Source organism: Euprymna scolopes, chromosome 40 (assembly GCF_053919585.1).
Source record: "Euprymna scolopes isolate OS-2025 chromosome 40, ASM5391958v1, whole genome shotgun sequence".
In the NCBI taxonomy this organism is placed as follows: Eukaryota; Metazoa; Mollusca; class Cephalopoda; order Sepiida; family Sepiolidae; genus Euprymna; species Euprymna scolopes.
This window is the reverse complement of record NC_136521.1, coordinates 71,673,769-71,689,136: the sequence shown is the minus strand read 5'-3', so window position 1 is coordinate 71,689,136 and position 15,368 is coordinate 71,673,769. Positions and strand designations below refer to the sequence as shown.

The following is a 15,368-nucleotide window of genomic DNA, read 5'->3' as shown; positions in this document are numbered from 1 at the left end:
GGTATAAGGCTCTCAAAGTCCATATAAGAATTGTTTGCAAGGACCCATTGCTGCAAAGGATAAAGTACAAAGTAAAATTTCAGTCAGTACCAAAAGTCAACATGTACTGTAGCTGTGTATGGAAGGCAATTATAGGGATTTTGTTTGTTACATGGTCTTACCATGATATGTAATAATAATGAAAAAATAACAAAGAAAACACAAAGTTAGCAAAACCAAATTTATGTAATTATATCTTTATTACGATGCATACATGCATCTTATATAACGATAAGTGGCCATAAAATCCTGACAAATTAATTTAATTATTATAATTACATTTCTATGAGTTTACTATTTCATATGAACATTTTGTATTTGAATAGATTACGAGTTATCTAAACAAATGGAAACGAATGTGAGAAAGTATATCTGAATGTCAAAGATATTGATGTTTTCTAGAACTTTTATGATACCATTGGAGTACATAGTGGAGCAGGTACTAGCATGATTGCAAGATTTAGAAGTGGATAGAGTAAGTTCAGGGAACTTCAGTCATTACTGACCAGGAGAGCATTATCACTCTTGACCAACAGAAAATTCAAAACTATGCTGTGTGAAACCTGGATACTGAGGGTTGAGGACATGCGTTGTATGGAAAGAAATGATATGATGGATATGTAATTTGAACTTAAAGACATGCTTAGTTCTGATGACTTCAGAAGAAGAGTTAAAGACAGTATAAAAAAATGTGTGCAAAACTAGATACTTTGATCACATTGAAATAGTTGATGAGAGGTCTTGGTTTAAATGTAGAACTGTTAAGGCAGCAGAATCATTTGACAGGTGAAGACCCCCTCCCCAAAATAAACATGGGAGGAAGTGAGAATGATGGATTGAGAGAAAGAAAGATAAAGACCTGGCCAGAGATAGATTAGTTTGGAAGTCAATTTCTAAAAGTCATCCAATAGATGTCAGTGTGTAAAACAGATATCAAAACAAATACGATGATGGTAAGAATGATGAACATTTCTAGATTATTTGGATTACTGTTCTCATCTTGGATCTTATTGTCTGAAAGTTTCGGCTGATGTGACCTCCAACCTTCTTTAGGTGCATCTTATTGAATTTGGGAATCTGTACAAAATTTCCAACGGAACCTGTTATTTGATCTGTAGCGTACATTGCTTTTGTTCCATTCGGCCATGACTGAACAGAAATCTTAAGTAATTTGTAATTGTAGTTTTAGTATCCTTCATAATAAGGATTGAACATTAAACTTCCAGAAGAGTGTCACTTATAAATGATTATTTAATACTCTTATCCATTGTGCTATGTATCGTTTTCAGAATGTATGAGAGTGCTTAAATTAGTAGATGTAGAAAAGTTGATGTATCAGGAGAGAAGAAGGTCAAGGAAAACATGGTAAGAAGTAATAATGTGGATTTGAGAGAAATTTGTTTGTTAGTCACATTGAATGAGTAGATGAGATTTCTTGGCTTTTAAAAATTCACTTTCAGATGAACCCATCTCTGGCTAGGTCTTTATCCTATTTCTCTGAAATATTTTCTGATTACATTCTTCCATGCTTTTCTCACTGCCTAGACTTTAGAAAGTTAAGGTAGCAATGTCAGTTGGCTGGGGAAGGCCAAGAAAAACATGGGAGGAAATAAAAAGAATGGATTTAAGGAAAAGAGGAATAAATAAAATCCTGAATTTTTGTGATGAGGGCTGATTGCTTGTATTACTTGTTTTGATCAAACTATTGTTCTCATCTTGAGTGTTATTTTGTGCACTGTTTCGGTCAGTATAGTGGCACATATGCTAAAAATAATTACTAAGCAGACCGAGCATAGATATCAGCAGCATATGTTAATCTCTAATTATAAAGAAAAACAAAATTTGTACAGCACCCTCCTTAAAATTTCAACAGTAAAAAGGAAATAATCCCGTCAAACTTTATTAAAGTTACCTCCCTTTGTCAACCAATTTTTTTTCCCAACATACGAAACCACGGCGAAAAAAACAAAAATAACTCCAGAATACAAAACCATTTAGTTTAGTCTAGTAACTTTTCTCCTTTCTTTTCCAAGATGGCAACCAACATGCCTCATGATGGTCAGAGGCCTCACTGAGCGAAACGTGCAGAAAATAACACTCAAAATGAGAACAATAGTCTGATCAAAAGAAGTAATACAAATAAAATCCTGATGTGATATATGTTAGTTTGGAAGTTAATTTCTTAACACCATCTACTACATGCCAGCATGAAAAACAGACGTTAAACATATAATAATGCTGCTGCTGCTGATGATGATGATTAAGAATGGCTGAAAGGGCTTGGATAGAACAGTTTAAGCAGTGAGGAAAATATGGGGGAACATGATAAATAAAGATTTCAGAGAAAGAGGATATACCTGACCAGATGGTTTCATTTGAAGCTGTCCAGCACATGTCAGCATTTAAAACAAACATTAAAGCAAATATGATTTAAAGAATAGGTGAGATTGATTAAGGTTGTAGATGTAGAACAGTTGAAGTAGTAGTTTTAGTTCATGTGAGAGAGTCAAGAAAAACTTGTGAGAAACTGATGAGGACAGGCTTTCAAGAGAGAGAGATCAATAAAGACCTGACCAGAGAGAGGCTAGTTTGAGAATCAATTTCTAAAAACCGTCCAACTATATGTCAGCATGTAAAACAGACTTTAAACTGAATATAATGATAATGGTGAGGAACTCTTCTGGTCGTTATTTTATTAATGCATTTTTTAACTTCCTTAAAATATGTTCATAATATGCATCTTTAAGCATTTTCTGTGGTTGAGAGCATTTATCATAACTATTTTGGATGTCAAAGAATGCTAACAATCAACTGAGTTGCCCCCTTGCCTTGAATTTATGCAGACAGCATAATCCCTTTTGAAATCATTGTTCTGATTGGATCTTGTTGTCTGGATCATATTAATAAATTCTGGTCTTGACCTCGATTATGATTCATTCTACTTTAATCTTGCTTGAAAGGCTCATGGGTTTTGAAATGTTAATCCTTTGAGCTATGTGATCTTCAAAGAGGCAGGAAGTTTAACAGAAGAAAGATGTTTACACAAAATTAGAAATGCTAAACTGATATGAAATGCACATTTCCTTAAATAGTGCATCAATTGGAATCCTGCAGTAAACTCCAACCACTAACTGAATTTGAGCCATGGTTTTAGCATTTGTTGGAATTGATGGCTTTCTCTCTCTTTCTTCCTTTCTATTTCTCTCTTTTCTTTCTTTCTCTTTTTATTTCTTTGTCCTTCTCTTTTTATTCCCCCACCTTTCTCTTTTGCTCTTATTGTCTATCCCCCCTTCTTTCTCTCTGGTAATTTTTAAGGTAATCTTTGCCATCTTTGAAACTGTGGTTTCGCATGGAGAAACATCATAACCTTGTTGAAATGTATCAATGATTCGTCTAGATTTTCATCTACCTCTAAAAAAAAGCTACATAAATCCTAGTTTGACAAGGATAGCTTAAGGGCTCTCAGGTTATGCCATGCGACCTTCAGAAACTTTGATGAATTTGGAACCGATATTTTCATCCAGGATTCCCCATTATCTAACATTCAAAAGAATGTTATTTGTATTACTTTCTTTAGTTGTTGAATTTTTCCAGCATTTCTTGAAGTATCTCCTTCAGTAATCTTGTTCACAAATGAAGACATGAAAACATAAAAGGGATTTTTTATTGTATACATTTATTGTCGATATAATGTCATCATCATTTTACTATCACTCATTACTTTATATATTGTGGGGGCCTCACCAAATCCTACTAGTGAGAGTGAGTGTACAGGAACATGCAACTCAATGATAGTCTTTGCTCTAACTTCTTTTTCCTACTCCTGCCACCGTACATAAGACTGAAAAGAAACACATATGAAAATTTCCTGAAATAGTTATGTATGACATTGCTTCTTATGATTATGTGTCATATCTTCATTGAGGATGTCACAGTTCATGAGACTGAAAAGAAACACTGGTGTTTTTCTTCAGTTGATAACCTCTAGCATTTACTGAAATTTCTTTTTCTGCAGCCTTGTTCACAAATGAAGACTTTAAAACACAAAAAAGATTTTTCACTGCTTACATTTATTGCTGGTATAATCATGAAATTATCTTACTATCACACTTGTATCGTTAGGTATTATGAGTGACCCACTGAACACTACAAGTTCTAGTGAGTGCATAGAACATCCCTGTTACTTGGTGACAATCTTTGCTCTGTTTTTTGATTTTTCTGATAGTATTTCTCAAAATTATTTATTTTTCACAGATTTTTCTTAATGACGGACGTTTGTTTCTATTCAATTCCTATGCATGATTTCTCAAAATAGCATTATTTTTTTTCATTTTTTATTTTTTTATTACATTTTCACCCCAAACAAGGCACATTGCCACTTTGATGTAGGGGGCTACTATCAGGGACATAAGCTACAGGGGTACTATGTGGGGAGTTGAACAGCAAGATGTTGGTTTACATTACATTTGAACTTCTGCATGTCAGTACAGTTGGGGAAGCAGGAACCCGGAAGGGAATTCCAAAGTCTAGTGGTTCTGGGGAAGAAACTACTGGAGTAGAAGGCTCTCTTACATCTAGGGATCTCTACTGTGAAGGCTCTCTTACAACTAGGGATCTCTACTGTGAAAGGGTGGGATTTTGCTGCTTGTCGGGTTTGTCGGGGGTACAAGTGCTTGCAGTTATTCGGTGCATTCACCGTTAAAGTACTTGTAGAACAGGCAGAGGGATGCTACATTTCGTCAAGGCTGAAACTTAGATGACAGTTCAGGACCTATCAGGTTGGTGACTCTCTTTTGAACCTTGTCTAGGAGTGAGAGACTAGTAGCAGATGCACCAGCCCAAATATGACAACAATACTCCATACATGGGCGAATGGTGGCCTTATAGAGGCACAGGATACTTTCAGGCGTTAGTAGCTTTCTAGCACAGTAGAGAGAGCCTACCTTCCTCGCAGTGGTCTTGGCAATGCTCGCAATGTAATTGTTCCAATTCATGTTTCCTGTGAACGTTAAGCCGAGGAGTTTAAAAGATGTACTTTCAGATAAAGAGTCTTTGGCCATTGCTATTGGTGGTAGAGAAGGTTTCTTGTAGTTATTGAAAGAAACAAGTTTAGTCTTGGCAGCATTGAATGTGACCATCCATTTTTGTCCCCATTCCACTACAGATTGAAGGTCATCCTCTAGTGTTTTTGCCATTTCTTTAGATATATGTTCATTTGCTTTCCTGTCGTGTCTGTTATAGAGCATGGTGTCACTAGCATATATACCCATCGCACAGACAATTTTGTCAGGGAAGTCATTTATTAATATTAGGAATAATAGAGGTCCAAGGATAGACCCTTGAGGCACTCCCGCATTTGAATTCCGAAAACACATTCTGAACAATATTCCTATCGTAACCTATATTTTATCAATCCACTTTTATAACATAGTCATCGTCTATTATTAGTTGTGACCCCAGCAACATTATTATCCTTGCTATTATTTATACCATTACCATTTTCTCTGCCCCACGGGTGTATGTTTTCTGTCTTTTAGCAAAATTTTGTTTTGATTATTTTAAATTAAAAAAAAAAGAAGCAGATTTCAGTTTAAATTGTTTAAAAAGATATATGTTCTCTGCTTTTTAGTTGAAATCTGCTTTATTTTAAATAAGAAAAAGCTGATGTTTGCTAAATAGCTATGTTTCTTATATTTTTGTTGCTATTTAACTGGATTTTATTTTTATTTCTCTTCATTTCTTTCAAGCATCCCCATGATATTGTGTTTTACAGATGAGTAGTTCTAGGACAAAAATCTTTGCTCATGGAAGTTACATGTGGTTTTTGGTACACAGAGGTAGAAAGGGAAATTATTGAAAGTGGTTGTAGATAAATGAGTTTTTGTTGTGAATGTTTTATAGAGAGGAAGTATAGATTGGAGCTCAGTTAAGTGCCTACCATGAAAATAAGGACAGGGTAGAGAAAGACTAGCAATGTATCTTCTGTGAGAAGAGGCTGTAGGGAAGAGAACAAGACCTCTCTTATGGATTTTAGTCAGTTTTGTACTCTTTTAATGCAGGAAAGAATATACCTCCTCAGATAAAAGTACTCCGTTTTAGAACGTATTTGACTCTTATACGAATAGTATTGCATCAGAAGTAAATACTTTCTGGAATGGTAGAATGATCTAACCATTTTTCCAGCAACATTAGCAACAGATTTGATGTAAGTCTTCCATTAATTCTTTCCTCAAAGAACGAGGTCCTTTCTCCTCTTCCTCTCCTCTATCCACACATGTACTCGTTTTTCTCTTAATTTTTACTTTCTTAGTTGAAACTGGTTGGAATTGTTTAGGTCCACCCCGCCTCTCAAATTTTTAATCTGTAAAAATTGACCTCTCAGCTAAAGCTCAGTTAATCTTGAGTGGAGAGACATTCTTATAATAGAAAATGATCCAAAAAAGGGATAACAAGAGAAATAACTCTGTTATAGAGAAAAGAAAATTAAGTGTTGTTGTCCCAAGCAAAAATTAGCAATATAAATCCAGTATGAGAAGCTTGAATGGTAGTATTGATCGAGTAAAGATCAGCAGTGGTCCTCCTTTCGTATCAAGATGAAAAACTAGGACTGAAAAATTAAAATAGATTCAATAAAAATATATATATATATATATATATATATATATATATATATATATATATATATATATTTTATGCAGCGATTTTGGTACCTGATTAGTTTGTTCTTATCAGCCCTATCTATAAATATGATCATCAAAATCTTTGTGATTATATCCACACCACTTATGCTAAAAATATTGCAACATTTAATGAGTAACTTATCTGTAAATATTCTTTTATTTTTTTGTTTACCAAAATTGATGTTTCACTAATTAAACATTTTTTAAATTATTTTAAATGTGTTTTTATGACTTATCATTAACATGTCATCAATGTTGTTTCTGTACTCTCTCTCCACACATACACACACCTTCCAGGTTGAGAAATCCATTTTGATTTCAGCTTTTTTTTTTTTTAACTTAGCTCCTCACATCCCTGTTGCTTATCGACGGCTAATCTCATTGCACAATCATTTTCTTTATTACAGACAGCAAGATCTTGCCAGACAAATTTATAAAGATGAAGATTGTACAGAAGAAATTGAAGATATAGAACAGAAACATGTAAGTAAACATTTTTTTTCTTTTTACTTAAATTTGATTTTAAAAGTTTAATAAAATAATATTCATGTTTCAAATAGCCAAGGTTTTTACCCCAGCACCAACTCCAACAGTCTAGGCAATTTTGAAATGTTTTTTCACTGTTGATTGTGATATTTCGTTGGTCTTGTGCAGTTCTAGGCGGTCCACCCACCCAGACTTTGCTTTCTCCCTTTGAAAATGGAGTTAATTTATTGCTAATCATCTGAAGCACTCCTACTAGGGAATGCTGATGGGGCTTCCCAGACATTTTTTGCAAGCCAGAGTGCTTATCCTTTAGGGTACTGGTGCTTCAATATCACATTTCAACCCTTGTGTCACATCATCCATCAATACAGTATTTATTTTAAGTCAATGTCTAAGAGTGAGTGTTGCAAAGACTAAAGTGATGATCAGTGGTTGTAAGATCAGAAATGACCCCAGAAAATTGTTATGCTCAGTTTGTGAAAAAGAAGTCGAGTGCAACTCAGTTTTTTTTTCCGGTACTTGTAAGCATTGGGTACATAAGAAGTGCAGTAGAATTACAGGTAAGGTGGGAAAGAATAACCAGTTTGTGTGTGTAAGAAGGGTAAGATAGATGAGAACTCAGATGTGGAGGAAATATATTTTGATGATGAAGCTACTGAGATGAGCCAGATGTTTTTTTTTTATCTTGGTGATTTTTTTTTTTTTTTTTTTTTTTTTTTACACAGTGATCACCACTTATCAAGGCCCGGAAGCCACTCAGGGATAAGGGTTATTGTAAGTACATCACGTTAGTGAGGAGATTTTATGAAGTGTTTAATTAGGGGGCGGTTCATTAGGAATTTGTTAACATTAGACTTGAAGACATCCAAGTTGTAGTCCGGAGGGAAGCAGGCAGACGGAACAGAGTTCCACAGGCGTGCAGTTCTAAGAAAGAAGCTTTGCTCATGAAATCCGCGTTTTGATTTAGGCACAGATATAGAGTGGGGGAAATTTTTCACAGTGGATTCAGCTAGACGGGTGTTTTTCGTGAAAGATTGGCGAGGGGGGACCAGGGATTGGAGTTCAGACGAGCACCTGCCATGAAAATAACGATAAAACAAGGATAGGCTCGCAACGTCTCTTCTGTGGGAGAGGGGTTGCAGGGTAGAGAAAAGGGCATCCCCCACTAAACCACGAAGTCTATTTTGTACTCTGTCAAGGCATGATAGGCTGTTTTTGGCAGCTCCTGCCCAGATATGGCAACAGTATTCCATCCTTGGCCGTACTTGGCTTTTATATAGATAGTGAATTGCATCAGTAGTGAGATATCTTCTGGAGCGGTAGAAGGATCCCACCATCTTTCCTGCGACCTTGGCAACAGACTTGATGTACGTGTTCCATTTCAGATCAGAAGTAAAGGTCAAACCCAGAAGCTTGTCAAAACACGGGGCCTCACCCAGACGAGAGCCATCCATCACAATTGATGCCAGCTGGGGATCAGAGCGTTGATGATGTAAGGATAGGAGTTTGGCTTTGGATGCATTAAAGGTGATACCATTGAAGCAGAGGTGGGGAGTGGGGGGATCGGTGCTGGTGTGATTGCAAGAGTTAGAAATTAAAGAGTAAGTTTAAGGAACTTTTGTCATTACTAATCAGCAAAACGCTACCATTGTAAACCAAGAAGAGATTATTAGGCATGTGTGTACAGTGTGATAAATAATGGAAGTGAATTAGTCAGCGAGGGTTGAAGATATATGTTGCATGAAGAAAAATGATATGTGAATGAAGCAGTGTTTATTGAAAGTCAATTTTTGTGGTACTTGTATGCATTTGGTACAACAAGAGTGCATTGGAATTACACAGGTTGAAAGATGATAGCCAGTTTATGTGCAAGAAATGTAAAACAATGGAGATGTTGATGAGAACTCAGATGTAGAGAAAGTATATCTGGATTTTGAAGTTAGTGATGTTGTGTACAAGTTTTGTTATCTTGTTAAAACTATTGAAGCACAGGGTGGAACAGATAAGAGGAGTGGCTGAAGTGGCAGATTCAGCTTACTGGGGAAGAGGAACGAAAATATTGGAGAAAATGAAAAGAGTGTACTTGAAAGAGGGACAAATAAAGACCTGGTTAGAGATAGGTTTGTTTAGGAGTAAATCTCTAAAAGTCATCCAACAAATGTCAGTATATAAGAAACACATTAAATTGTTGATGATGATAAACATTTCTGGTTGTTATTTTATTGATGCATTTTTAAATTTCTTTAAAGATTTTCATAATGTTTTATTGGAATTCTTTGATGTTCAAGAGCATTTATCATGATTATCTCTTTTGAATGAAATAAAATGCTAACAATCACCTGAGTTGACCCCCTTGCCTTGAATTAACGCAGACCTGCATAATCCCCTTTGAAATCATTGTTCTGATTGGATCTTGTTGTCTGGATCATATTAATAAATTCTGGTCTTGACCTCGGTTATGATTCATTCCACTTTAATCTTGCCTAAAAGGCTCATGGGTTTTGAAATGTCAATCCTTTGAGCTATGTGATCTTCAAAGAGGCAGGAAGCTTAACAGAAGAAAGATGTTCACACAAAATTAGAAATGCTAAACTGATATGAAATGCACATTTCCTTAAATAGTGCATCAATTGGAATCCTGCAGTAAACTTCAGCCACTATCTGAACTTGAGCCATGATTTTAGCATTTGTTAAGGTTGATGGTCTTTTCTCTCTTTCTCTCATCTCTCCTTTTTTTTTCTTTCTTTCTCTTTTTATTTCTTTGTCCTTCTCTCTTTATTCTCTCCACCTTTCTTTCACTTTTGCTCTCATTGTCTATTTCTTCTCCTTCTCTCTCTCTCTCTCTCAATTGTAAAATTAATCTCTACCTTTGTTGAAATTATTGTTTTGCATGGGGGAAACCACCATGAGCTTGTAGATACATATCAAAGATTTGGCTAGATTTTTATCTAAAGTGCTCTCTGGTTATATCATGCAACCTTCAAAACATTTGGTGAATTTGGGACCAATATATGAACGATTCACAGTTTCAGCATTTGTTAAGGTTGATGACTTTTTTCTCTCTTGCTCTCTCTTTTTCGCTTCTTTCTATTTTTCTTTTCCTCTATTTCTTTTTCTATCTTCCCCTCCTTCCCTCTTTCTTGATATGGGGGATTTCATCTACAAATCATTTTGTGTGAGGAATCATCATCAGCTTGTTGAAGCGTCAATGATTAAACAAGATTTAAGATGCACTTCTGTTAAGAATTTGATATTAACTTTAAACTCATGTTTTCTGATGCTGCTAAAACAGTCTTTATTTTTTTTTTTTACTATCTAGCTGAGCACTCCGGCATTGCCTGGGATTTATTCAATGTGTTCTGTAAATATATATGTCAAAAGCAAATTAGAAAAGAATGCTGGCGTGTAAAACGCACATTAAGCCAATGATGATGATATAAGAAAATTTTATTTTATTTTATTTTATGATATTTTATCAAAATTATTTTATTTGAATATTTTTTATCTACTTCTTTTCTATATACTAGCTGTACCTAACCGGCATTGCCAGAGCATCATACTTTTATTTATGGTTTCTCTGGGTTTTTTTTCTGCAAATGCCTTTCCATTTTTTTTAACTGTTAAATTTATAAATAAGAAACTAAGAGTCAGAGGTTTTAAACCAACAAGCAAACCAATAGAGGGAAGTGGATGCTGATGAAAGCAGAGAAGGAGAAACTATTGTGTCAGTCTTATGTGTGAGTGAAGGGAAGAACAGAATGAATATTAATGAAACTCAAAATAGTAATTTTTTTAATTCATTTCAATTTCCACTATTTTTATTTCAATAAATATTTGATTAAAAAATAGATTTCAAAAATTAATAATTCATTAATAATTAGAATAACAAAAATTTTCTCAATTTATTTATATAATTTTTTTATATATTTATTTTATTTACATGTTTATTTACTTCATTAATTCATATATAAGCCTGATTTGAAATTAGACCCAAATAGCATTTAAGCTAACAAGCTAAACTTAGATCCTGACTAGCTAATTTTAACTTGTTATTGTTGTATCATGTTATATTCGCAATAGAATAACATACTTCACTGCAATTTATTTTTTTAAATCTGCTCCAACAGATTGGTATTATGTAAACATTCTTAAATAATCACCTTTTAAAGAAAAATTAATGAGAATAACTTATTTTCTTAGTAAGAGTTATCGTTCCTTACTTGCTTTTATTTATGTTTTCTCCTATTCTTTATAAACAAAAGCAAAGATTTATTTGTAATTTACACACTGGATTATTGATCTATTCATTATGTTTTCTTAAGTCTTGTTTTTTTCTTATTGAATCAAAATCAGATTCACTTTTAGCTTAGATACTGAACCTAACACAAAATGTGTGATTACAGATTTTACTAAAGAAATTTTGAATATAATGAATTCTGAGGAACGTCAAGTCAGTACAGCTAATTATCCCAGTGATATGACTTCTCCACTTTTTAGTGGAATTACATGTTTTTTAAATTCAGGAAAGGTGGATTTTTGTTAAAATATTAGTCTCCCATGAATGTGTGTTCTTTGCTTTTTTTATTTTGAATCAGAGAAATCTGATTTCTGATAAATTGCTAGAGCCTTACATCCTTTTTTTCATCGCTATTTAATTGGATTTTATTTCTCTTTCTTCCTTCTCTCTTCCTCTCTCCCGTCCTGTACTGCCTTTTCTTCCATTTCCCTCTAGTAACAGTTCTCTCTTTGAAAACTGAAAATGTTAATTTTACCATAAAAGTTAAAACTTCAAACAATGCATAATGGTGGTAGTGAAATTTTTTTTTCCTCAAAGAATGACTTTCTATCCCCCTCCCCACTCCATGTGAGCGCTCAGTGTCTTTCCTAAATTTAATAAATAATTATGCATATGTGACTTGGGAAAACAGCAACAGGGAAAAGGACCCCTTCTAAAAAGTGGTCCAGTTGACCACCACAGAATTAATCTTTTTTCTAATTTTCACATATTATGCACCCAAGGCATTGCCATTTTAGATGGTACCGGTTTCCACCCAGTCAGATGTGGCTGACAAAAGCTTTTAGCAGACATAGAAACACACACACAAACTCTCAGACGACTCTCCTTTATATAATATACTAGTGGGGGTGCCCGGCGTTGCTTGTATGGTAAAAAAAAAAGTTTTGGTAGGTAGGTAGGTAGGTAGGTAGGTAGGTAGACTTAAACTCGGCACCTTGAGGCGATGGTGGAAAAGAAAGTGTGAAAAAATCTGGCATCTTACTGCTCAGCCAGGACGGGGCAAGAAGTGAAAAGCATTTAAATTTAATGATTAAAAACTTAAGTGACAGGTGCATGAATTTAATGAGGTCAAACATCATGTCATAGAGGGAATGAAATCCCGCACTTAAGTTTGGTTGCGAGGCAGTTTTTTTGGTTTTGTTTCCTCAAGATGTTGGGTTGGGGGGAAAACCAGCTCTCCATAAAAGCAATTGTCTAATATAAGGGGTTTCCCCTACACTGATCAAATCTTATTGCTTTCTGGATGTTCCCAGCACAAAAGCCGGGAACAATGCCTTCACTCCTGAGGCGAAGTTCAAAAATAAAATCGGCCAGCCAGAATGAGTTAGTGAAAGATGTTTGAATTTATTTAAGTAAGAACCAAATTGACAGGTGCGTGCACGGAAGTCGTTGAGCGTTACGACGATAACGACAACAATGACCAGGTTTGTTTGTTATAAGCGAAGTAAAAAAAGAAAACAACGTTTTAATTAAGCGGGGGGGGGGGGTAATCAAAACATTGAGAAAATAAAACACAAAAAAACTAACGTAAGGCAAACAAACGATGAAAATAGAAAAACGAACACATGAAAAATGGCTTAAATAAGCCTGTTTCGATGTTAAAATTTAAAAATTCGGTGGATACCCGGGTGTTTTTGGGTGTGTGGTCGGGGGTGGATAAGCGAAGTAAAAAAAAAAAACAGAAAAACGAACGTTACGTGAAAAATGGCTTAAATAACACTGGTTCAATATTTAAATTTAAAAAATTAAAAAAAAAAAAGACATCTCACACCACGATTCGGACCCAAAACATTTATATAATGAACCAACGCGCTAATCAACTGAGCTAACACAACATACATGAAATTTAACCAGTTTTTCAACTATTTAAAGTAAATCAGGTCATGATGTCATCTGGTGCATGCGTAGAACCAGTCGTCGTCACGAGAAGACCGTTTTTGTTGACCCCCCAACCCCCCCTGTCCAAAATTGTCGATTTTGGGGTGAAAAAAAATGAACGTTTTTTGGCCAATTTTTCAATATTTTTCGAGCGAAGGATGGAGCTTCGATATGATACAGAGTTTGTGAATTTTCGTTGTGTCTGTCGAAAGTTTTTAGCAGACACACAAACATACACACATACATAAATACATACATTTCCGCTTTTCTATATATAGACTAGCGGGGGTACCCAGCGTTGCCCGGGTGTGTCGAGGTGGTGGAGCAAGGAACTCCGAAAAAAAGAAGTGGCAGTATGAGGAGGGGGGACCAAACAACAGTAGTCAGCCCAAGTGAAGAGAGGTATTGTTAAAAAAAAAAAAAGTAATAGTAGGGAGGCAGGCAGGCTCGAACTCGTAATGCAAAATAGAAAAAGAAGTTTTAAAAAAAAGTAACGTCTTAGCCGATGCCTCCATGGCAAAACCAGAAGTTGTGAACGTTGAAATTAAGGCTAGTCAATTGAAAGGAGATAATGACTTGCGAAAATGTTGGTGAAAAAAGCGACCCCTCTTTGCAGAAACTGGCCAGTTGAAGGTGAAGGAATTAATGTTTTTTGCCAATTTTTCAATATTTGTTGTCTGAAAGATCGAGGTTAAAAATGATACCAGTTTCATCATGTTCTGACGCATCTGTTGGAAATTTTTCTGAAACATTCAAACACACACACATTATATATATAGAAGACTTACGAGGGTCCTTGGTGTTGCCTGGGTGTGTGTATGCATGTGTTAAGGAACCCTGGAGGGGAAATAAAAAAAAGTGATAGTAGTGGGGAGGGGGCAAAACGACAGTAGGTAGTTGAGATGGAGAGAGGTGTTTAAAAAGTGGTAGTACACAGGCTGGCTCAAACCTGTAACGCGAAGGAGGAAAAAAATGCTGCAATGTCTTAGCCGATGCGTTTATCGTGCAAGCGGAAGTTTAGAGTGTTGAAATTAAGCGTAGTCAATCTAACAGTGAAGATAGATGACTTGCAAAACTATTGACGAAAAAAGCGACCCTCTCCTTGTAAAAAATGGCCGAGTTGATGGTGAGGGATATAATATTTTTGCCCAATTTTTCGATATTTGTCCTATGGAGGATCAAACTTCAAAACAATACTGATCTATTAAAGATCTGTCGCGTATATCAAAAGTTTTTGGCAGACATACGAACACACACACACACATTTTGATAGACTAGCAGGGGTACCCAGCATTTCCCGGGTGTTTAAATGTGGTGTAGTAAGGAACCCTGAAAAAGAAAAGTGGTAGCAGTAGGCAGCCTGGTTGGAGAGAGGTGTTAAAAAAAAAAAAAATTAGTAATAGGCAGGCCAGCTCAAACCCATAACGCAAAGGAAAACAGAAGGTTAAAAAAAAACGTAACATCTTAGCTGATGCCTCCCTGAAAAAACTGGTAGTCGCGAACATTGAAATTAAGACTAGTCAATCGAAAGGAGACAATGACTTGTAGAAAACTGCCCAGTTGAGGGTGAAGGAATTAATGTTTTTGGCCAATTTTTTGTTATTTGTTGTCTGAAAGATTGGGGTTTAAAACGATACTGGTTTCATCACGTTCTGATGCGTCTGTTGGAAGTTTTAGCAAGACATACACACACACACACACACACACACACACACACATTTTGCCCTTTATATATAGACTAGCGAGGGGTACCCGGCGTTGCCCGGGTGTTTGTAGGGGTGTGTGGTGTTAAATAAAAAAGAAGCCGTTAGGATCGACGCCGAACCCCTGAGGCGAAGTTTGAAAATAAAATCAGCCAGTCAGAAGTGAAAGATGTTTGAAAGTCGTCGAGCGTTACAACGATGACGATGTAAGCATTGTTATAAGCGAAGTAAGAAAAGAAAACAACGGTTTAATAAGCAGGGGGGGGGGGACACAAAAAAAATAAC

The 15,368-nt window shown here is 35.4% G+C and overlaps 1 protein-coding gene across 1 annotated transcript in view; it reads left to right on the top strand.

Annotated features, from left to right (window-relative positions):
- The window catches only part of LOC145265640 (E3 ubiquitin-protein ligase CHIP-like), a 243,636-nt gene that overhangs the window by 64,556 nt on the left and 163,712 nt on the right, over nucleotides 1-15,368 (top strand). The window contains exon 4 of the mRNA XM_080121707.1: nucleotides 7,127-7,202. Within this exon, the coding sequence (XP_079977833.1) occupies nucleotides 7,127-7,202 (76 nt within the window). The remainder of the gene's footprint in view (nucleotides 1-7,126; nucleotides 7,203-15,368) is intronic.